This window comes from Vombatus ursinus, unplaced genomic scaffold (genome assembly GCF_900497805.2).
Source record: "Vombatus ursinus unplaced genomic scaffold, bare-nosed wombat genome assembly UNPS02010822.1, whole genome shotgun sequence".
NCBI lineage: Eukaryota > Metazoa > Chordata > Mammalia > Diprotodontia > Vombatidae > Vombatus > Vombatus ursinus.
Window position 1 is genome coordinate 5,367,582 of NW_020950600.1, and position 22,431 is coordinate 5,390,012.

General features: G+C 42.8%; 1 protein-coding gene across 2 annotated transcripts in view; it reads right to left on the reverse strand.

The window, feature by feature from the left end:
• The window catches only part of CFAP74 (cilia and flagella associated protein 74), a 120,778-nt gene that overhangs the window by 79,886 nt on the left and 18,461 nt on the right, over positions 1-22,431 (reverse strand). For both annotated transcript variants that reach the window (XM_027855479.1, XM_027855478.1), the window contains exons 6-13: positions 21,718-21,816; positions 20,805-20,909; positions 14,759-14,932; positions 10,862-10,972; positions 9,838-9,940; positions 8,511-8,668; positions 6,145-6,364; positions 4,755-4,904 (exon numbers count right to left, since the gene is read on the reverse strand). In XM_027855479.1, coding sequence (XP_027711280.1) covers positions 4,755-4,904; positions 6,145-6,364; positions 8,511-8,668; positions 9,838-9,940; positions 10,862-10,972; positions 14,759-14,932; positions 20,805-20,909; positions 21,718-21,816 — 1,120 coding nt within the window. The remainder of the gene's footprint in view (positions 1-4,754; positions 4,905-6,144; positions 6,365-8,510; positions 8,669-9,837; positions 9,941-10,861; positions 10,973-14,758; positions 14,933-20,804; positions 20,910-21,717; positions 21,817-22,431) is intronic.

Consider the following 22,431-nt stretch of genomic DNA (forward strand, 5'->3'; position numbering starts at 1 on the left):
CTTTCTTTCTTTCTTTCTTTCTTTCTTTCTTTCATTCTTTCTTTCTTTCCTTCTTTCCCTTCCGTCTTGTCCACATAGGGTATCATAGCCTTACCTATGGATGCTCTGCCCAAAGGAATGTAAATTTTGATCACTGAAATCTTTTTTTTTCTTAAGGATCACTCCTTAAACCCAAATAACTCTGGTTCTCATTGATTGGCTAACAGCAGGTCTCAGTCCAAGCTCTACTTGGTCATTGTTTGGGCCCTGACTGACTCAGGGTGAATGTAAATAGCAGTTGTTTCTGTTTTGGCCAGAAACCCTGAGAGTCCTCCCTTCCCAGACTGATTTTTTTTTGTACTAGGTAAAGAGGCTACTCTCTACCTCATTTCTTGCCTAGCCTTAATCACCGAATGGGCATTGCCTCAGTCAAACTGAGACCTGGGAAAGACCTTAGCTTAAAAATGCTATGGTCTCCCATTGCATCTGGGGCCATCTCCAGTTGTCCTGATCTATATCTGGCCTCTGGACCCAGATAGCTCCAGAGGAGAAAGTGCGGCTTGGTGACTTTGCACAGCCCTCCCTCACTTAAATCCAATTCACTTGCGTGTCATGGCATCACCTCCTTGATGTCACACTCCTCTTTGAGAATGGAGGACAAACAACCACAACTCTATCTACATATGACATGAAGTATAGGTTTGTCACCACCCTGGTTGCCCTCTTAACAGTCTTAGCTTATCACCGACTCCTGGAATAAACCCAATCCTCCCAATGTGGTCCAGCTAGAGCAGAGTACAGGAGGGTTATTGCTTCCTTGTTTCTGGATGTTATGCCTGCCTCTCACAATACATCAGCATTTTGGCTGTTAGATTATACAGATTAGATAAGCAAGACTTAGAAGGAAACACATTTGGTTGTCTAGACTTTGATAAACACAAGAACAGAAAGCACTGGGTAAAGAACTCTTAACAAGAAGTTCGGGGACATTTTTTTATAAAAGTCATGAGAAAAATGGGTTTAGATTAGCATCTTATACCACAGAGAACAATGAATTTCAAATAGATAAAGGAACCAAAGATGTCACATTATTAAAAATTTAAAGGAGAATGGAAGGCCATAGCTCTTGCAGCTGTGGATGAGAGATTAATTTATAACTAACATGACATAGAGAACATTATAAAACACAAAATAGATTACTTTAATTACAAAAAAATAAACTTTTATGAAATAATTATAGTTAGAATAAGAATAGAAACAGGAAAAAAATCTCTGCATAAAACATCTCTGTAAAAGTCTGACATCCAAAATTTGTGGGAAATTGACACAAATCTATGATTAAGAGCCATTCCATAATAGATAAATCATCAAAGGACATGAATAAATGGTTCTGAAATGAAGAAAGGCAAGCTCTCAAAAACCATAGATTGAAATTTCTAATAATCTGAGAAATGTAAATGAGACCCATAAGCTCACATCAATCAAACTGGTACAGGTGATTAAAGACTGAAAAATTCAATGAGATGGCTTACTACTGGTGGGGTGTAAATTATTCCAACCACTGTGGAAAACAATTTGGAATTTTAAAATGCAATAAGCATTTATTTAGTACATATTTTGTGCTGTGCTAGGCATTAGGGGAAAAATGAGAAAAAATAAAACAGTCTTTGACCTCAAGAAGGTTACGTTCTGTTGAGGGGTGGGGGAGGAGAATAATGTACACAAACTAGTAAACACAACAGTTTTAATAGCTTTAAATGGCATTAAGACTTTTGGGACACCCGGTATGTAAAGTAAATTGGGGGGAGGTTAGTCAAATGGGTCCTCCTGAAGGTAAAGGCATAGGAGGTGAACCTTTAAGGGAAGTTAGAGACTCCAATAGGTGAAATGGAGTGATGGCAGACAAAGAAACAGAGGTGGGAGATGAAATACTGCGTATGGAGAATATAAAGGAAGACAATTTGTGATTTACTTGACATAAAGAAAACTTCTTAACAATTGCAGCCATCCTAATATGGAAATACATTTTGCATGATTTTACATGTATAATTAATGTCACTTTGCTTGATCGTGAAGGCTTCAAATGTCAGAGAAGTCTACATTTAACCTAGAGGCAAAAGAGAGCTACTGTGAACACGGGGTGTCACAGTTGGACCTGTGCTTCAGGAATCTCAGTTTGGTGGCTGTTCATAGGATGCACTGGAAAGGGGAGAGGCTAGTTGCAGGAGATAAATTAGAAGGCTACTAGTCTAGAATGAGGTGATGAGTACTTGAACTCCAGTGGTGGTGAAGAGAAGGAAGAAATGTTATGTTGGTAGGAAGACTAGGCAATTGACTGCACATATGAGGGATGAATGAGAAGGGAAAGAAACTGAGGCTAGCTCAGAGCTGGTAAATATGTGGGTGACTGGAAGGATGGTGTTGGCCTTGACAAAAATAGACAAGTGAGGAAGAGGGCTGGATTTGAAGAGGAAGATAACAATTGCCATCTTGGCCATATTGATTCTGAGATGCCTACAAGATGTCCAGGAGAAGATATCTTGAAAGCAGCTGGTGGTGAACTGAAACTCAATAGAGAAGGATGAGCATATGGTATGTAGATTTGGGAGTCATCTACAAGAAAGAGATTGTAGAGAGAGAAGGGACTAATTCCTAAAAAAAAAAAAGTCAAACCAAGAAGCATTTATTAAGTGCCTACTATGTGCCAGGCACTATGTTAAGTGCTGGGAATCCAAAGAAAGACAAAAAGAGTCCCTGCTATCAAGCAGTTCACAGTCTAATGGGATAGACAATATGCAAACAACTATGTACAAATGAAATATATAGGATCAATAGGAAATGATCTAGTGAAAAAGGAACAGGAATTAGGAAAGGCTTCTTGTAGAAGGTAGAATTTAGATGGGACTTGAAGAAAGCTAGGGATATCAGCAGACAGAGATGAGGAGGAAGAGATTTGCAGGTGTGGAGAATAGCCTGGGAAAATGGCTGGAGTTAGGGTCAAATCCCCTTTGACCCACTGATCCCACTTCATGGTTTATATTCAAGGTGGTTACTAACAAAGAGACTTTTCTGTATGAAAATATTTGTAACCCCAGCTTCAAGCCTGGAGTACTTGCATAAGACTATCCTCACTGGTGGATAGAATGATGACTCAGTGAAGCATGCCTGTGTGATGGGGAAAGTTGTTCTCAGAGCTTTGGAGAGGAGAGATGACATTCTTTTTCTTTCCTGATTTGAGAAAGGACACATGGTTCTAAGCTTTCTTTAGGGGAGAGACCCATAGAAATAGAAAAGACTTTGGAAGCAAACATGTAAGGAAAAGCAGACGTGTTCCTGATTTTCAGCTGGCCTCCCCTGAGCCTTTGGGGAGTTTCCCTTTGGGTGAGATTAAGGCTTCTCTCTCGGTTACAGCTGAGATAATCTCACTCCCAGTAGCAGAGTTAATTCACTCTGTGTGTTCTAATATCTCTGATTCCTGTTTGTTATTTACTTGGATAAATGGATCTACTTTCAATTCACTATTTTTGATAGTCTTTGTGTAACTAGTATTTGGTAAGGAGTCAAGTATGCAGATGTAAGCTTGGGGTACCTCTTCCCCCCCTTTAAGCAACAGCAACCAGGAAAGTGACTTGAACCTAAAAAAAATCATTTCTCTAGGTTAACAACGTTTGGGGAGGTGGACAGATATAATTACAGTTCTTCAATACCCCTCTTTCTCAGAGGAGAATAGCACAACCACCCTCTCATCCCCCAAGTCAACACCTCCTTGCTTTCAAAGCTTCTACCTTGGTCAGGGAACTCTGGCAATGAAATCATATATAGAGAAATATTTTCCCACGGCACTTTAGAAACTATAAAAACTTTCTCATTTCTTAGTTAGGTATGGAGGACTGCATATACTGGGCAAGATGGTCATCCACCAACAGAATGTGGCTTATGTTAGTTCTGTCTTTCCAGAGATAGAGAGTCAATGCACAGAAGTTCCAGAGGCCTGTTACAGGTCCTTCTGATCTCCATGTGTTGGCAGCAGCATGGGTTGGCAGCCCTTTCCACTGGACGTGTCAGAGACAAGTCCCATACTTATTTCCATCTGTTGCCATCTTGGGCCAGCAGAATCTGTTTCTTACTAAATCAAGCGTCCTCTCTTCATCCAAATGTCCAAAGTCATCATGCAGGGCAGTCAAGGCGCTAAAGTGAACATCTCGGGTTGCACCAGCTGCTTCCTGGTACCAAACATGGGCGGGATTATCTATAGTCTCCTATACCATGCCAGGGCACAGTTCCAAATTTCATTGCGTCTTCAGAGCATCTACACACATTATTGGTCTTCCCAGTCTGATAATATAAATCAAACTCATGGTTGGCTAGAGCCATCTTGAATAGGTGGTTTTTAACTTGCTGCTGTCACTGGATGGCTGCCCAGCACAGCTAGTAAGTGTCAGAGGCTGGATTTGAACTCCTGAGCCAAGGCCCAGCACTCTATCCACCACACCCTCTAGCTGCCTTTGTAGTAGACAGCTTATATACATCGCAAAATCCCCTTAATGGTGAAAGGCAGTAGACAGTATTAAAAAACAGAAAAATCTCCTCTCTTCTTTTTTTCAATGTTGACCTTTCCAGGCCTAGATTTAGGTTTTGCTAATAAGCACCAAGAGAGAGTTACATCTGAATTATATAACTATTCATTTGGAAATCTAAGAGACAGAAGGGATTAAAGGCCAGGATGCTAATTTGTAGAGCTATGGAAATTTAAACAAACAAGTGAAAGCTCTTACTTTGTAGGGCTTATACTTTTCACTCCAGAGCCCCCTAATTTCTGGCTCTGTTAGTGTTTCTTCTTCCTCAATATTAAGAAATTCATCATCAGTGGAGCCAACGCTCGAGGAGTACTTTTGTTCAGATATGGAAGCATGTTTGTGACTGTCCTGTAATCAGAGATAGAAAACACTCAGCACAGTATGTTGGATGGGGCTCAGTGCTATTTAACTATCATGTCTTCATTTGACACTGGAATGATAAAATGTTTGCTTAAAAACGCATATAATTCTTTTATTGATTTCTTGCCATCAAATGCTACCAACCAGCTTTTCTTCCATTCATACGCCATTAAAAACAAAACGACAACTCTTTGGGTATTTTTTAAATGACACATAACATTTTAATACAGCAAGCAAAAAGTTAAAATATATGATGTACCCAGATTAGTTACATAGAAAAGGAGAAGAGAAGGGAATAAATATTTATATAGAGCCTACTATGTGCCAGGCACTGTGCTAAGTTCTTTATAAATATTATCTCATTTGATTCTCACAAAAACCCCTGGGAGGTAGGTGCTATCATTATCCCCATTTTACAGTTGAAGAAACTGAGGCAGACAGCGGTTAAATGATTCGCCCAGGGCCACACAGCTAGCCTCTGAGGCTAGATTTGAACTTGGCCTTCCTGACTCTAGGCCCAGCACTCTATGCACTGTACCTCTCAGCTGCTTCATGGTTTTCCCTTTTTGCTGTGTTGATTGCGTGATTTCCTCTCCCTTACCACCTCTTAACCCTTTTTAACCTTCCACTTCGTTCTTCCTAAGACCTTGCAGAATAATTTTGGGGAGCTCCTGAAGAGCAAGAGAAACACAAAGAATAAGGGAGGAAGGTTAGGGATTGAAATATCTTTGGCTTTCCCTGTATCTGCTGCTGAAGGGATGGGGAAAGCTTCCTGTAGAAGGTGGGATTTTAGTTGGGACATGAAGGAAGCCAGGAGGCAGAGATGAGGGGAGAGATCATTGCAGGAATGGGGGACAGTCAGAGAAAATTCAGGGGGCAGAGAGATGGAGGGTCTTGTTCATGGAACAGCCAAGAGGCCAGTGTCACTGGATCAAAGAGCAGAAGGTGTAAGAAGACTAGAAAGGTGGGAGGGGGCTTGGTTATGAAGGGCATTGAATGCCAAACAGAGCATTTCATACTTGATCTCGAAGGCAATAGGGAGCCATGGGAGTTTATCAAATAACTTTTCTGATTTTGTACCCCAGCACCTCGCACAATAGCATGGATATTTAATAAATTCCAACATTCGATTTCTTGATACAAAGGTGAGACCTAAAGCCAAGGGAGAAGTGACTTTCCCCGGTTTTAGTGGTACTTTCATTCCAACGACAAAAGGTCCTTGGCTTACCACCACACCGGTAGGAGCCCGGCTTTTTCCTTCATAGACGTTCATAACATGCTGCCAACTCCTCTCCTTCGGGCTTGGGAGCTTCCTGGCTTTGATCATCCATCGCTTACCATTTTCCAGGTCCAACTCTCTTTGTTTCCTTTTCTCATCATCGGCCTCTTCCTTCAGAAGTCGACTGACAATTTCACATTTTCGAATTTTTTGCTCTTGTTCAAAAAGTCTAAATTAAAAACATTGACACCAAAGGAAAAGTTTATGTAATTCAACGGTACACAGTCAATAAACAAGCATTTATTGAGTACCTACTACATACCAGGCACTGTCCAAGGTACTGACGACACAGGTTACAAAGAATGAAATAATCCCTATTCACAATGAGCTTACATTCTAGCAGGAGAGACGAGTGCATATAAAAGTATATACAGTGAAAAATATTAAGTTAATAAATACAAGTGTTTATAAATGGAAGGTAGTTGAGAGGGCACTAGGCAATGTGGGGGCGGGGATCAAGAAAGATCTGATGGAGAAGATGGTATCGGAGCTGCATCTAAAAGGAAGAGGTTGAGGTGAGGATGGAGTACGTAGCAGGCAATGAGGATGGTTGATGCAAAGGCAGGAGATGAGAGATGGAGTGGTGTTTGTGAGGAACAGAGACAAGGCCAAGATGACTGGATTTTAGAACACAGGACAGAGAGTAGTGTCCTGTAAGGTTAGACATATAAGCTGCGGCAAGACTATAAAGGACTTTGAGAGTTCAGCAGAGACATTTATAGTTTATCCCAGAGATCACAGGAACTCACTGGAGTGAAGGGGTCTCGTGGTCAGATCTGGCCTTAAGGAAAATGACTTTGGCCATAGTATAGAGACTGGACTGGGGTAGGCAGGGACTTGAGGCAGGGAGCCCAATGAGGTAGCTGTTAGATAATCAAGGTAGTAGCTGTGTGAGTGGGGAGAATGAGTCACCTGGGCAAGATGAGAAGATAGAATTGACAAAACTGGGCACGTGTGGGGTGAAGGAAAGAGAGGAGCTTAATGCTTGGTCTTCATGCTTCTTGGCAAGAAAGAGACTAAGGCTGGAGGCAAGGAGCCTGGTTTACAAACCAGACTTTGCATAAGAATTGTAATTTGGCTAGAGCGGTGGGATTCTGCCCATAGAAACAGACAAACAAACAAAAAGATGTAGCCATTTTCCCTTCTTTTACCAGGAGATTCCATAGCTGAAAGAGTTACTCTTCAGGAGGAAGAGGTTATACAAATTTAGGGCATTATTCTGAAATCACACACCATGAACAGAGACGCCACGTTGTGAAAGCAGCACACAGTGACAGTTCTGCCCATGTAAGCATGGAAAAATCCTGTGATTCTCATGCCAGCATGAACTTGGGACCCCCCAGAAGAGAGATGGGGTTGGGAACATCATGAAACTATGCAGGTTGATGTGAAGGCTGGTGTCCAAGAGACACCAGGGCAATTAACAAGACAGATCCCATCCTCCTCTCTTTCCCCCTTGCCCCAGTTATGTTAATACTTGATTGTTCTGATATCTCAACACAGGACAGAAGTGGCCCTGTGATCTTGGAGTATGTGACAGCCAAGTTCCAACTCTCACAGATGCTACCCACCTGGAAAGATTAGGAGTGGAGGCAGCCAGGTGGCATGGTGGATAGAACACCAGCCCTGGAATCTGGATGACCTGAGTTCAGATCTGAACTTACCAGCTGTGTGACCCTGGGTAAGTCATTTAACCCCGATTACCTCCCCCACTCAATAAAAAAAAAAAATATGAGTATATGAGTACTGGCCTCTCTGTCATTCAAGAACCCAGCTAACTTCAGAGAGGTTCATAGCCAGAAAGCTGGCCACCAGGTGGTAAATGGCCTTTGCCCGTAGCAACTCATAAAGACCAAGCCCTAAGACAGAGAAGGGCTGTGGTTTGCCCTGAGGTAGGGAAGGAATGTCCATACTGTTAAAATCATCATGGCTACTGAAAGTAAGATGCAAATCTGAGATTTCTTATTATGGAAGAAAAGATGTCAAATTCCCAAAGCCCGAGCTGAGGGACAGGAGAGGAATTGTCTTCTACTTAGTTCCTGAATGCAGCAGGTAGGGGAGGGACGGACACATCTGTGTACCCCCGAGTGAGGTGGAGGTTGAGCAGGGTAGGAGGGTAGCCCCATCCAGCAATGGCAAGCCATCCTCAACATTAAAAAGCCATATAGAGCCCTGACTCATCAAGCCCAAATTCTGAACCAAAAGCATTGGGACATCATCCTTGGGACCACATCTTGCTTGGCTGGCTCCACTATATTATGTCAGTCATGTTCACTTTGTGTTGGAAGGCTCAGTTTCTGAGTCCACATCCTTACTGTCTCCGGATGTTGAGTTCCATATTTCGCTTTTCGTGTAAAGTCTGCTTGATAGCATCCCCTCCCTGGGCTGCTATGACCTCCTTCTCAGCCTCTTCTTTCTTTTCAATCAAGTGAGCCCTGGCTTTTTCCCAGGCCCTAAGTTTCTGGAGGGTCTCCTAGGAAATAGAGAAACACATTGTCAGCATGTACAATTTTTGACAGAAAGGATATCCTGTGCCTCCTTGTTTGGCACTGAACCTCCTGTTACCTAGACTCATTGGTATGGAACCCCGAGTCCCTTCTGCTCAGAACCTTTACATCTGGGCTCTGAGAGTCTTAAGTTGACCAGAATCCTGGTGTCTTATGTCCCAGACTCTGAATCTGACAGCTGTCTGCCTAGACCTAGTGCAACTGCATAGTCCTCCCCACTTTGGCAGATGGCTCAAGGCTTGGTCTCTTGTTCCCAGGATCTATGTAATATCTGCCTGCTCTTCCTTCCTTTGGCTGAGCTCTCTGAACTTGACCTCTGGGCCACTTGATTAACTGTTTTTCAATAATCTCTAATGTCCTGTTATCAAATATATTCTGGTATTTTCTCATCAAACCTTGTCATTTCCTGTTGCATTCAAATCCAGCCGTGACACACTGAAAAAGTCAACTGTTTGGTCTATACGATTATACGACTATTTTTTTTTTTAGCTGACTGATCAAATTTCCTGGTTATATTAGTGTTATCTGGGCACGACATGATGCCTACAAAGAATGGAGGTGATCTGGATTTCAGGATGTGACCTTGGTGCTTGGCACCCACAGCAAGAACTGAACCTGAATTCAGGGCCATTAGGAACTTTTTCATATTTCCAAAGGATACTGGGATTGCACTATGATGAGCAAATTCCCAGTCTGTTTTTAATCAAAACAGTGAATTTCTAGACACAAGTCTAGAACAAGGAATTTCTAGACACAGTGAAATAATTAAGTTGTATGATTTACTGGACAGAAAGCTTGTCGAGAAGCCAGGAAGACTTGCGTTCAAGTCCCAGCACTGACACAACCTGACTGTGTGACCTTGGGCAAGTCCCTTCGCTTCTCAGACTAACAACCAGAGAGAAGGTACCAATCTATGTTGGTAGAGGGAGTTGCCTCATGTGGGAATTCCCAATGGAATCACGAGTCCTGTCCTATCCCTAATGTCATTTAACTGATTATTTTGACAATTTTTTTTGTGATTCTGACACTATCTTGAGAAACCCTGATATCCTTGGTGAACTCTCTTCCAGGAAAAACCCATGTACTTTACAACTAGGAGAGGGAAGAAGGCATGGTCCGGTCGAGGACATGGTACCCGATTTGTGGTGATGCTGTTTTTCAGGGCTATCACAGCATCCATTCTTCTCTTCATATACTCTTGTGATTTCTTTTCCTCACTGGCTTCTTTCTTGCGAACCCTATTGGAAAGAAGCATTTTGAAGCAACCAGTGCAGCTGCAGAACATTAAGCATCTGAAAGGTCAAAGGTAGGAGGTGAGGAAGGGAAGAGGAGATAATGATAAGTTTCAGCAGGGCCATATTTTTTAAAGGTGGCAAATGGGTGAAACGCTTAGGGAAGATTGAATGACTTCTTTCCTTTCTCACATTCTCCTAGAGCACTTTCTCTGGGTGCCTCTTTGGCCACGGTCACACCTGAGCTTGTATTACATTTACTTATTTGCGTGTTACCTCCCTACCTCCCCATATGACCTAAACTCCCTCAGAGTAAGGATCAGGCCATTTCCCATCTTTGTGTTCACACTGATTAACACGGTGCTTGGCACACATTCAGTATTTAATGAATGTTTGTTATTGTATGTTATCTTATATTGGGAAAAAAAAATATTCACCACTTCGGTAGAGATGAGCAAAGTTTATATAATTACATTCTCTGGCCATGACTAAGAAAGTGGATCCAGGTCCCAGAGAAGAATAATTAATAGCTAACGTTTCTGTAGCACCCTGAGGTTTGCAAAGCACTCTCCAAAGATGACCTCGTGTGGTCACATGGATCATAACAACCCTGAGAGGTAGATGCTGTTATCACCCCCATTTTATAGTTGAGGAAACTGAGGTAGACAGAGGCAAAGTGACTTGCCCAGGGTCATACAGCTAGTGAGTGTCTGACGCTGGATTCGAACTCAGGTCTCCTTGACTCTGGGTTCTATGCACTGAGCCTCCCAGTTGCTTACTGGTGCTCGATAAGACCTGAGCCACTTCCAACACTGACAACAGCATTGCTTCATTTCAACATGGAAGCTCAGGGAACGTCATCTCTGGGTTTTCTGGGCAGGATTATGAACAGAAAGGGCCAAAGGAGGGGAAAAACACAAGGAATACTTTGCCAAGGTGGTTCTTAGGAACTGGACCGCTATCTTATGATTCTTCTTGGCCTCGGAGATCACTTTTTGGCGGTGGAGTTCAGAGCTCTTTTCCCTTTCCATTGCTTTCCTGGTGAAGAAGACCAAGATAAACACATATCACCTGTAAGGTTCAAAAAAGCCAAATATACAAGCATCTTTTCCCTTTTTTTCTTTAAATCACCAGCTTCTAGCATTGTGTCTTGTACACAGTGGTGCATAATTAATGTTCGTTGAATTGAATCTTAGGTACCCTTCCCCAACCCCTCTTAATTCCAGTGCCTTCCCTCTGCTAATTGTTTTCCATTTATCTTGTATATATTTTCTATTTATTCCACCTTGCATATAACTGTATGTATATATTTTGCTTTTTGGTCTTCCCCATTAGATTGTAAGCTCTTTTAGGGCAAGAAGTATCTTTTGCCTCTTTTTGTATCCTCAGTGCTTAACACAATGCCTGGCATATAGAAGGTGTTTAATAAATGCTTATTGATTGATTTGAAGACCAGTTCCTTTCTTGAATTCTGTCTCCTACAAATTTTTAGGGACTAGAGCTGTGATTTATTTCATTGTTATAGGGAACTCCCAAGTGTGGAAATTTCTTTCACCAATGAAGGTTGGTACCTCCTTTATAAGTTTTCATCTGAGAGAGTTGCCCGGGATATTGAGAGGAGGCAGCTGAGCTTCAAGGCAGGCTCTCTCTATCCATTATGCCGAGCTGTCTTTCAGGCATGGTTGTAGGAAGTAAAAATCTCTGAGATGAGTGGGGTATTGATATACTCCCCTGTTTAACAGGCTCTCTATCCTATGGAGATTCATTTTCTACAGAAATGGATCATACAGTGAGGAGAGCTATACACTTAGAAGAAACAACACACATACATGATGTCATTACAAAGTTGGCCTTTCAAATGAGGGTATTCAAAATGTTTTCTGCTCGTGTTATTTAAATAGTAAAATCTGCTTCAAGACAAATTTTGGCAGATTGTTTCTAAACAGTACATCTCCATCCTTCCAGTATTATAAAAACTCATGCAACGGATCCACAAATATAAGGCTCCTTCCAAAAAAATCATTGTCCCAAGTAAAATAGCTGAGGTTTGGGTGGGGGTCGGGGAAAGAAATCAGACTTTGGACATTTCTCCAGCTTTGGTAGACTTGAATGACATGTGAGTAAAAATGAGCTGATTAAGCAGAGGGACCAGAGGAAGCCCCACTCACCCCCAAATACCTAGAATCCATTGTCCCAACCTTGGTTCCTACTTCTCACCTTGCACAATAATGTCCAACACAGGAGAGATAGAAGGGGGCGTAACTGCCTGAAGCTACTTTTCTCTTTCCTGCCCTTAATTCTCTGGGACCCTAGGCAACATTCTTGACTCCCATATTATCTCTCTTCCCTGACAATTCTGGAAGATATCCAGGTTTCTTGCCTCAAGTCTAACAGACATGGGTGTTTCTTTCTAGGGTCTAACTCAAAAAAACAAAAACAAGAACAAAAACAAAAAATGGAGACAGCATTTATACTTCCTACAGTAAAAAGAGAGCGTTTGTGCTTCCTATAGTAAAAATCCTTAGAAAACCATGAAAAGCAGATCAGTGGATAAGTTACAAGAATGCATTCTGTGCCACAAGCGGACCACGGAAGGGAGAAATCACAGCCAGAATCAAAACGTGGCCCCAGTCACAAAGGACACATACAGGCTGATGATGTCTGGGGCCCTTCCTTCCTGACCTGGCCATCTGTTAGCATTTCCCCTACCCAGAAAAATTACTTTGTATTTACTTGTCGATGTATACATTGCTTCCTCTGCAGTGGAATGTAAACTCTCTGAGGGCGGAGACTCTTGATTTTTTTTTTTTTTTGGTCTTTGTATCACCAATGCCTAGCAGAATGCTTGTCACTCATTAACACTTGTGTGAGGAGTGAAATAAAAGAAAGGAGACGACAGGGAACTGGGCCATAATAAAAAAAAGTGTTGCTTTTGTAGGTTGATGCTGGTAGGAAATCTTAGTGCCCCACCACCCCAACTCCCAACCCACTGACCCTGTTGAATTCCAATCTTTGCTCTTTATTACACCCTTTACCTCTTCTGCCAGAGCCCCCACCCCAGGCACCACCGACGCAAAGTGGCTTGAAGGTAGGGAGCCCAGTTCTTCGACTGTTTGGTAGATGGGGAAAGAGAGAACCCTCCATCTTATGTCTAAGGGTGAAGAGAGAGGTAAGGATGGGAGAGGAAAGAGATGGGCTCCTGACACACCCCAGAGTCAGTGTTATATGTTGTATTTAGGGTCTAGAGTAGTAATTAGATCATATTTGGGATCCTAGCTGTAGGGCCAGAAGAGACCTTAGAGGTCCTTGAGCCCAGCCCCCTCATTATACATATGAGGCTTATAGACATTAAGTGACTTGCCCAAAGACACACAGGTTGTAAGTGACAGGGTCAGGATTTGAACCCACGCCTTCTAACTTCCAAGCCCAAACCCTTTCCATTATACCATGCTTCTTTCCCATCCTTCCTATGTAACAAGTGTCAAGCAATCACAGTGGCTTACATTTCTGTAACTCTTGAAGGCCTATAAAGTTTATTCCCCACAATCACTCATGAAGGAGATAGAATATCATCAGAGATTAAGTGACTTCCTATGGTCGAAAAGCTAAGAACCCAGACCTCTCCTGACCCTAGGTTTTTCATTGTACTATTAGGCTGTCTCTCGAATAAAGCATTGTTTCCATGAGGAAAAATAAGTTCTAAGTTACAGATAACTTCCCTGACTTTCTTGACTGACTTCACTGGCTTCTTTCAAGTCCTAACTAAAATCCTACCTTCTACAGGAAGCCTTTCCTAACCCTTAATTCCAGCACCTTCCATTAATTATTTTCTATTTTTCCTGAATACAGTTTGCTTCATATACATTTGTTTGCATGTTCTCTCTCCTATTAGATTGTAAGCTCCTTGAGGGCAGGGACTATCTTTTGCCTCTTTTTGTATCCCCAGTGCTTAACATAGTGCCTGGCATATAATAGGCACTTAATAAATATTAATTGAATGAATGAAAACAACCAGCTTCTCCATGAAGTCATTAAAAATGACCTTATTATTTTCAACTGATTTTTAAAAACTGGAGGAAAAGTTATGGTTTAAAATGTTCTCATAATATATTGCTGTAAAAAAGCAAACAAAAAACAAAAAACAAAAAAAGAAAAAACAAACAAAAAAACCCCACCCAACTGATTAGCTATCTCTCTGGTATTCCATAAGGACAGCAAAACCTGGAGTACAGACAGTATTTCAAATTCAAAGTTGCCACATATTAAGTAAAACACATTTCCACTTGGTTCTGATTCTGTTTATCAGGGTGAGCATTAACATAGGCAAATTGATCATTTTGCTTGTAGGGAGGATCGCTGGCTTAGGCCTTACCTTGTGGGATTTCCTAGCCCTGTGTTTGAAGCAGTGGGGACAGCTTGTCTGGGCCCTTCCTCCCTCTCCACACCCTCACAATGGATGGGAGGTTAGTTCAGCAGCACATAGAAGGGAATGACCCAGACAGTGAAGGGAGGGTCCAGGTGGGGACCTAGTAATGACAGTTCACACTGATAAAGCTCTGTTACAAGTACAAAGTGCTTTCTTCACAAAAATAACATTAAAGTGAGTTGTGTAGATCCTATAATTCCCATTTGACAAATAGGGAAACTGAGGTTGAGAGGTGAAAACACTTGCCTAACATCACATAGCTGAGTCAGGACTCAAACCCAGGGCCCCTGAGGTCAGGGCTCTTTCTACCATACCCCATTCCCTTCTAAGCAGAAGGAGAGAGCCATCATTGGCTGGATGAGACATCCAGAGAGCCATCATCAAGAGCCATCACTTACTGGAGTAGGAGGCTTTTATTGTGGTCTATACGGACAGCCGCCATCTTTGCCTGAATAAGCCTCTCTTCCGCCTGCCCTTGGAGAAGTTGTGCTAATTTTGCTTCTTCTACTTTAAGATTTTCCCGGAGAACGCTGAATTTTCCCTCGTTGATTTCCATGTGCCACATGTTTTCCCTTTAAAATAAAAATTTTTATAAGTATGTGTCATTCCTTTGAGTAAAGGACCTGGCATCAGTTGGCTTGGCTATATCCATTTAAAAATAATAAAAATAATAACAATGAGAATAGACCACAGATTCAGCAATTTAGAGCTGGAAAGTGACGTTGGAGGTGATCTAGTGCAACTCCCCTATATTTTATTGATGAGGAAACTGAGGCCCAGGTAGCAGAATCAGGATTCATACTGAGACTCCAGGCTTCCCTTGGGCTGGGCCAATGATCCAAAGTCCAGCTCCTCCATCACTTTAGAAGAGGGCCTTCAAGAGAGGAGAGGGCAGACAGACCCATCCTCCTTCAGGGGGCTGGAGAGGAGTATCTGCAAACTCAGCCTAGCTGGTCTCTGGGTGACAAGCATACAGCCTGTCACCAGACCTGCTCTTAAAACCTGTCCAGCTCGGTGATATGAGCCAGTGGTCACACACTGTCATCACAGCCTTCGAGGGTCCCTGAGGGGAGGCAACAGGTAGATAGAGCTTTAGTGGAGATGTAATAATGACAGTGAGTATAGTTGCTGCTGAGATGGTTTGGTGCGTTAAAGGTTTCAAAGAGATTTGCATAAAATTAAGGATCTGGCAAATGAAATCAGCTCAAAACCTTGAGAGTTTAACTCTTTTGGGTTGGGTCTACAGACTCCTTCAGCCCCAGAAAAGAGTAGGGTTCCTTGACTATGTCTAAAAGAGGGGTGTGTGTGTGTGTGTGTGTGTGTGTACAGGTGAATGACAGGTAATAAATCCCAAATAAACTAGAAAAATGCTCACCCCCCCCCCAGTAAATGCAATAATGACCATATGAGGGAAATTGAAAGAATCTACTACAATTCTTACAGAACAAATTATTGAAGACCAGCCCAATGTCCCCTTGCTTCTAGGGCTCCAGCCCCCAGTGCCCTCAATCCAACCACTGTGGCCCCACTACCCCACACCCTGCTTTTTAGCTATAATTTAAAGCAATGAATTTTGGAATAAACCTTTGGCAGTGGCAGGAAGGGGATGCTCTCAGGGTACATGGAAACCCGATATCCTGGAGGTTTGATAGGAATGAAAGGGGGAAGTGGTGGAGGAGTATGGAACCCAAGGGGAGAAGATCGTGGAGGGAAGGGTCCAAAAATGCAGTGCGGGCTACAACTATTTAATAGTATAGAAGAAGGAATAGTCAGTCAGAAGAAGGAATAAGGGAAAAGTAGAGAAGAGACCCAGTTGTAAAGGCTTCATGGAGCCTCCCTTTGGCAGTGTCTTTTTTTTCTTCTGCTTTTTGGTGAGGCAATCGGGGTTAAGTGCCTTGCCCAGGGTCACACAGCTAGTAAGTGTCAAGTGTCTGAGCCCCAATTTGAACTCAGGTCCTCCTGATTTCAGGGCTGGAGCTCTATCCACTGCACCACCTCACTGCCTCCCTTCAGAAGTGTCTTGAGGGATCCTCTGCTGACTCTTTCATGGCCAAGCCCCTAGGCAAGCAGGGGGCATACATCCATTGAGTGCCTAGTTATTCATTTTCCCAGAGTCTATGAAGCACATGAAATGAAATGATTCTTATGGGAAGAGCTTTAGATACCTGGGCTTGTCTGGAATACCACTGCACTAATTATTTTTTGCATTTGTGTCCCAGAGTTTAGGATAGTACTTGCCCTGTAACTAGTTCTAAACGAATGTTCTTTCATTCATTCATTCACTTGTTCATTCATTCATTCATTCATTCATTTCTTTGTTCATTCATTCATCCATCCATCTTGCAGCTTTTCCATAGAGTAAAGTATTCATCCTAGCTTGACTAACTCAGACTAGAGGTTTACAGACACCTTCCTGGCATTGCCAACAGTACCAGGCTCTGCAAGTAGCACAGTGGCTACAACTCTAATCCAAAGGGAAGTCTGGATGAACAGTTTGGAGAGAGATTTTTTTTTTCTTTCTGCTGTAACAGCATGTCCAAATAGCTATCATCATTTATATACTCTGGATGTATAAACATACATGATTATATATGTGTGTGTATGTGTATTGTTTGTCCTTTGTTTCTGAAGAGGACCAATGACATCATAGGTGAAGTCTTGACTTGTGGGTGAACTGGATTTTTTTTGGGGGGGTGAGGCAATCAGGGTTAAGTGACTTGTCTAGGGTCATGCAGCTAGTAAGTGTCAAGTATCTGAGGTTGGATTTGAACTCAGGTCCTCCTGACTCCAGGGCCGGTGCTCTATCCACTGCACCACACAGCTGTCCCTCATTGGATTTAAGTGAGGCAGAGTTATACAAGGTTGTCAACCTCACTCTCTCTTCCAGAGTCATTGAAGTGCAGAGGCAGGACACAAGTCAAGATGAATGGCGATGGCCTGGGACGCACTGGACATCGGCGTCTTCGATGTCTGACCAAACTCTAAGTCCTCCATGGCACCTATTTCAGCCGCCTTCTTGGCCATTGGAATCTGGTCAAACCCCTGGGGGAAGTCTTCACATACTTGGGGCACACCCCCCCAACTCACCAAAGGGATTGACGCCTGTTGGTGACCCTCAAACTGGTTTAGCCCGCCTGCCAAGACAGTTTTACCGGGGTGTGGCTGCTGTGCATGCTACAGCTTCTTGAAGCTGTCCGTGAGAGTTGGGTGACAAGTGGTCACCAAAGGTGGGTGAGCAGCCCTGAAAAGGACTTGGCATGCCAGAGGGGTTAGTCCTCCCTGAGCACCCCATACACCCCATACATGTGTGCATAGATGTATATGACATGATCTGGACTCATGATTTCACTGGCACATTTCCTCCTATATGAGGAAATCCCCTCCATCAATGCAGATTGCCACCCGTTCTGCATTGACAGTCTTGGGGAGGGTAGGTGACCAGGGGCCAGGGTCATACAGCCAGTACGTATCAGAGACAGGCTGTGAACAGCAGTCTCTCTACCACCTCTCACATACACACATTCACAAACACATCTAGAGAACAGCCCCTCTTGAACTGGTCCTAATCTATTATATTATATCTTAATTATATTTTATTATTTTAACTATTATATTATATTGTTTATTATTATATATTTCACATACACACATTCACAAACACATCTAGAGAACACCCCCTCTTAAATTGGTCCTAGTCTATTAAATTATATATTATATGTTAATATTTTAGTTATTATATTATATTGTTTATTATTATATATTATATGTTATTATATATTTCACATACACACATTCACAAACACATCTAGAGAACACTCTGTCTTGAATTGGTCCTACTCGATTATATTATATATTATATTATTTTAATTATTACATTATATTATTTATTATTATATATTACATGTTATATATTTCACATACACACACAAACACATCTGGAGAACATCTCCTCTTCAATTGGTCCTAGCCTATTGTGCTATATATTATATTTTATTATTTCAATTATTATATTATATTTTATTATTTTATTTATTATATATTTCACATATTTCACATACACACATTGACAAACACATCTGGAGAACACCCCTCTTGAACTGGTGCTAGTCTATAGTATTATATATTCTATATCTAGTCTAGTATGTTCATAAATCAGTTCTTTGGAATGTGAAACTCACTTTCCTATTGGAGTAATGTAACGGATGATGATCAGGTTCCCTGGTTAGTCCTGTTTAACCAATAATGTAACTGAACTATGTTATTACAACGTGTTAACTTGCATTATGGGCGTGGCAATAAGGGCCAGGGGGCAGCTAGGTTGGTACAGTGGATAGTGCTGGTCTTGATGTCAGGAGGCTCAGCTTTCTGAGTTCAAATCAGGCCCCAGACATTTAATCATTGTGTGACCCTGGGCAAGTCACTTCACCCTGTTTGCCTCAGTTTCCTCATCTGTAAAATGAGCCGGAGAGGGAAATGGTAACCCACTCCGGTAAAAGAAAACCCCAAATGGGGTCAGATACGACTGAAATGACTGAATGACAACAACGGAGGTCAGGGACTGAGGAATTGTGTGTGTGTGTGTGTGTGTGTGTGTGTGTGTGTGTGTGTGTCTGGGGGGTCACACTGGAGATGGGGCAGGAAACTTCTCTAGGAAAACTGTAGAAATAAACTTAGCGCGTCTTTGCCTCTTCCCGTCCTCCTTTCTATAGCTATGTTTTCTTTTCAAAGGCTCCTAACTCAAGCTGGGAGGGGCCCTAGAGGTCATGTAACCTAACTCTCTCATTTGATGGAGAAGGAAACTGAGGACCAGAGAACAGAAGCAACGTGCCCAAGGTGGCAGGGGTGGAATTTGAACCATGCTCTCTGGAATCCAGATCCAACCCTCTTCTTACCGTTTCATTCTGTAGTCCCCTAACACTCACTACCCTCCTCCCTCCTGCTTTTCAGTTGGTTTTCAGTCATTTCCTACTCTTCATGACCCCATTTGGGGTTTTCTTGGCAAAGATCTTGGAATGATTTGCCATTTCCTTCTCCAGCCCATTTTACAGAGGAAGAAACTGAGGCAAACAGGGTGAAGTGACTTGCCCAGGGTCACACAGCTAGTGTCTGAGACCACATTTGAACCCAGAAAATGCATCACGCTGACCCTAGGCCCAGCACTCTGTGCACTGTGGTGCCGTCTAGCTGTTTATCCCTCCTGCTCTGCCTTCCTCAAGTCTGCCCTGTATTCTAAACGTTATTCTGAAAGATGGGCCACAAATGACTTTTGAAGACTCCTTCTATTAGCCTGCTAGGCAGTTTGGTTTGGGATAAAATAGACTTCCTGTGAGTACCCAGTATCAGCAGAGGCCTTAAATAGCATTTTGTCTCTCACAAAGCGCTCTTGGCACCATTTTTACAATATTGGATTTTTAGTCTGAGCTATCATTTTGGGGGTAGGGAGGGAAGTCTGGAGGTTCTGTAAGCATCTCATCTGTCCTCCTGTCTTCTTTCCTCCATTTGTCCCCACTGCTCCCCTCCCCCAGGCCCAATAACTACTTCTTACTAAAACATCATTAACCACACGAGGCTGGGCCACAAAGTATTATGATTTTATATCTTTTCCCGAAGTTCTCTTAAAGCAATGAACTAGAAACATTCCTTCTGGGAATGTGCTAACCATTTTACAGAACCGTGCATAGAAGAGCACAAATCAGTAAGAAAGGAAAATCAGTTTGGATACTTTGGAGTAAGTATAAGAAAAATGGGCAACCTGAAAAACTCTGTGGGCCCAGCTATAAAGCAGCCCTGTTAACCTTTCCGTTAGCTCTGAGTGTTCAGTTAGCTTTCTGCTGTTACTAGCTTTGTTGTTATTGTTCAGTCATTTCAGTTGCGTCCGGCTCTTTGTGACCCCATCTAGGGTTTTCTTGGCAGAGATGCTGCAGTGGTTTACCATTTCCTTCTCTAATGAGTCCCCATTTTACAGATGAGGAAACTGAGGCAAACAGCATGAAGCGACTTGCCCCAGGATCACTCAACGAGTAAGTGTCTGAGGCTGGATTTGAACTCAAGAAGATGAGTCTTCCAGACTCCAGGCCCAGCACTCTATGCACTATGGCGCCACCTAGCTGCCCTGTTAGCCAGTTAGCTAGTAGAGCACTCTATAGATAGTATCTCATTTGGTTCTCACAACAGTCCTGTGAAACCAGTGCTATTATTAGCTCCATTTTACGGATGAGGAAACTGAGGCTCAGAGAGATTAAGGGACTTGCTCAGAGTCTGGAGCAGGATTTGAACTTGGGTCTTCCTGACTCGTAGTCCACTGCTTCCATTTACAAACTCTTTTTTTTCTCCTTCCAATGAATTAATAAGAGGCTTTAGCCCTTAGTGTATGCAGCCCTGCTGATTAAGAGAAGGCTGCAGTGAACCCCAAGCCCTTCAGTCCCATTCCATTTCTGAACTTACTCTTTTTCTTTTAGAATCGAAGAAATTTTCACCTCCAGGTCTTTCTCATGCTCCAGTTCAGCGCACAGACGTCGGAGCATTGCTTGTAGACGAAACACAGCTGCACTGCATGGGTAAATCAGAGGAAGGGAGAAGATGTTGGGAACGCTGAATGGGAAAACCTCACAAGCTAAATGAAGAAATAATCCCCGAGCCTTCAGGCTGGGATGCACATTGGAAACGTTTCCCAATTTATGTTAACGTAATGGCTTTCAATGAGATCGCCCAGATTCCAGGTCCCAGCAAAGATGCTAGCTGTACTACACCATCACTTACACAAAGTCATGGGACATCAGGAATAGATGGGGTCTTGGTAATCATCTAATTCACCCCCTCGTTTTACAGAAGTGAAATTGCAGGGCCAGAGGGGGAAGTGACTTTCTTCCGATTGAATGGGATTGTGCCACTCTTTTCTCATCAACAAAATAAGTGACTAAATCAGGACTGGAAAACAGACCTCTTGAGCCCTGGTTTGGGGCTCTTTCCATGACCCCAAGCTGCCTTGCTAAATGAAAATTTCCCATAGAGGTGCACTAAGTGTTCTTTCTGCGGATCAATGACCATAGGAAGGATGATATACATTCCCGTTAGACTCCTGGGAGCGGCCATGCTCTAGCTATTCTCAGGGTTCAGCAGTCTCATGGTAACTCCAAGGTCCCCCCAAAAGAACACGCTGGGGTTTTTTTTTTGTCCTAACAAAAATGACTAGGTTATCGGCTGCTGACCTATGACTTATACAATTTGATGGATAAACACGTGTTTTATTTCTTCCGATGCTATTGAGCATCTCCCGAAGAAAGAACAACGAGGTTGCTGCTCCATGGGCCACTGATTCCTTCATGGGGAGTCAGGTAGAGGGAGCATCTCTACGCACCTGTTGTGGGCCTCTTTCTCCATCTGTATTTCAGTCTCCACTTGGACTTTCTGCTTCTGGATCGATTCTATTCGCTGCAAAGATGCATCTAAATCCTGCCTGGAATGGAAGTCAAGGGTTTAGCCTGCTGTTTGAGCTTCCTCTTTTTGGGGGGGAGAGGAGGAAGGGAAGGGAGGATGGCATTTCTACTTGCACACAGGGAAAGGAGGGGCAGGGCAGAAATGGTGGTGGATGGGGCTGAAACTGGGTGTTTTGATTTTGGGTTTGTTTGGGGTTTTTTTTTTTTTTTGGCTCAGACCTGTGATTTTACTGGTGTCAGGAGCTCCCAAAAAGGAATCTCCCTCTACCACTGTAGCTTAGAAACTTTTCTGCTGTTGACATTCTTAGAGATTTAACTGGAGCACAGAGATGTTAATTGATTTGCCCAAGGTCACACAGCCAGTAAGGTGTCAGAGGCAGATTTGAACCCAGGTCTTTCTTGATGCCAAGACCAGCTCTCTATCCACCCTGGAAAGCCAGGGGTACTCAGACAAATCAAACTATAGGTCACTCCTGCCCTATCATCTCTTGTCCTCTCTAATGGCTCAAAACCTCTTTCTCCACTCACACACCCAGGGGCTATATTGTTGACTATGCTGTCTGGTTCACAGAGGAGCACTCCCCAGAAGCTCCACCTGACATGATCCAGGTGGCACCAGAAAACACTCCTGGGGT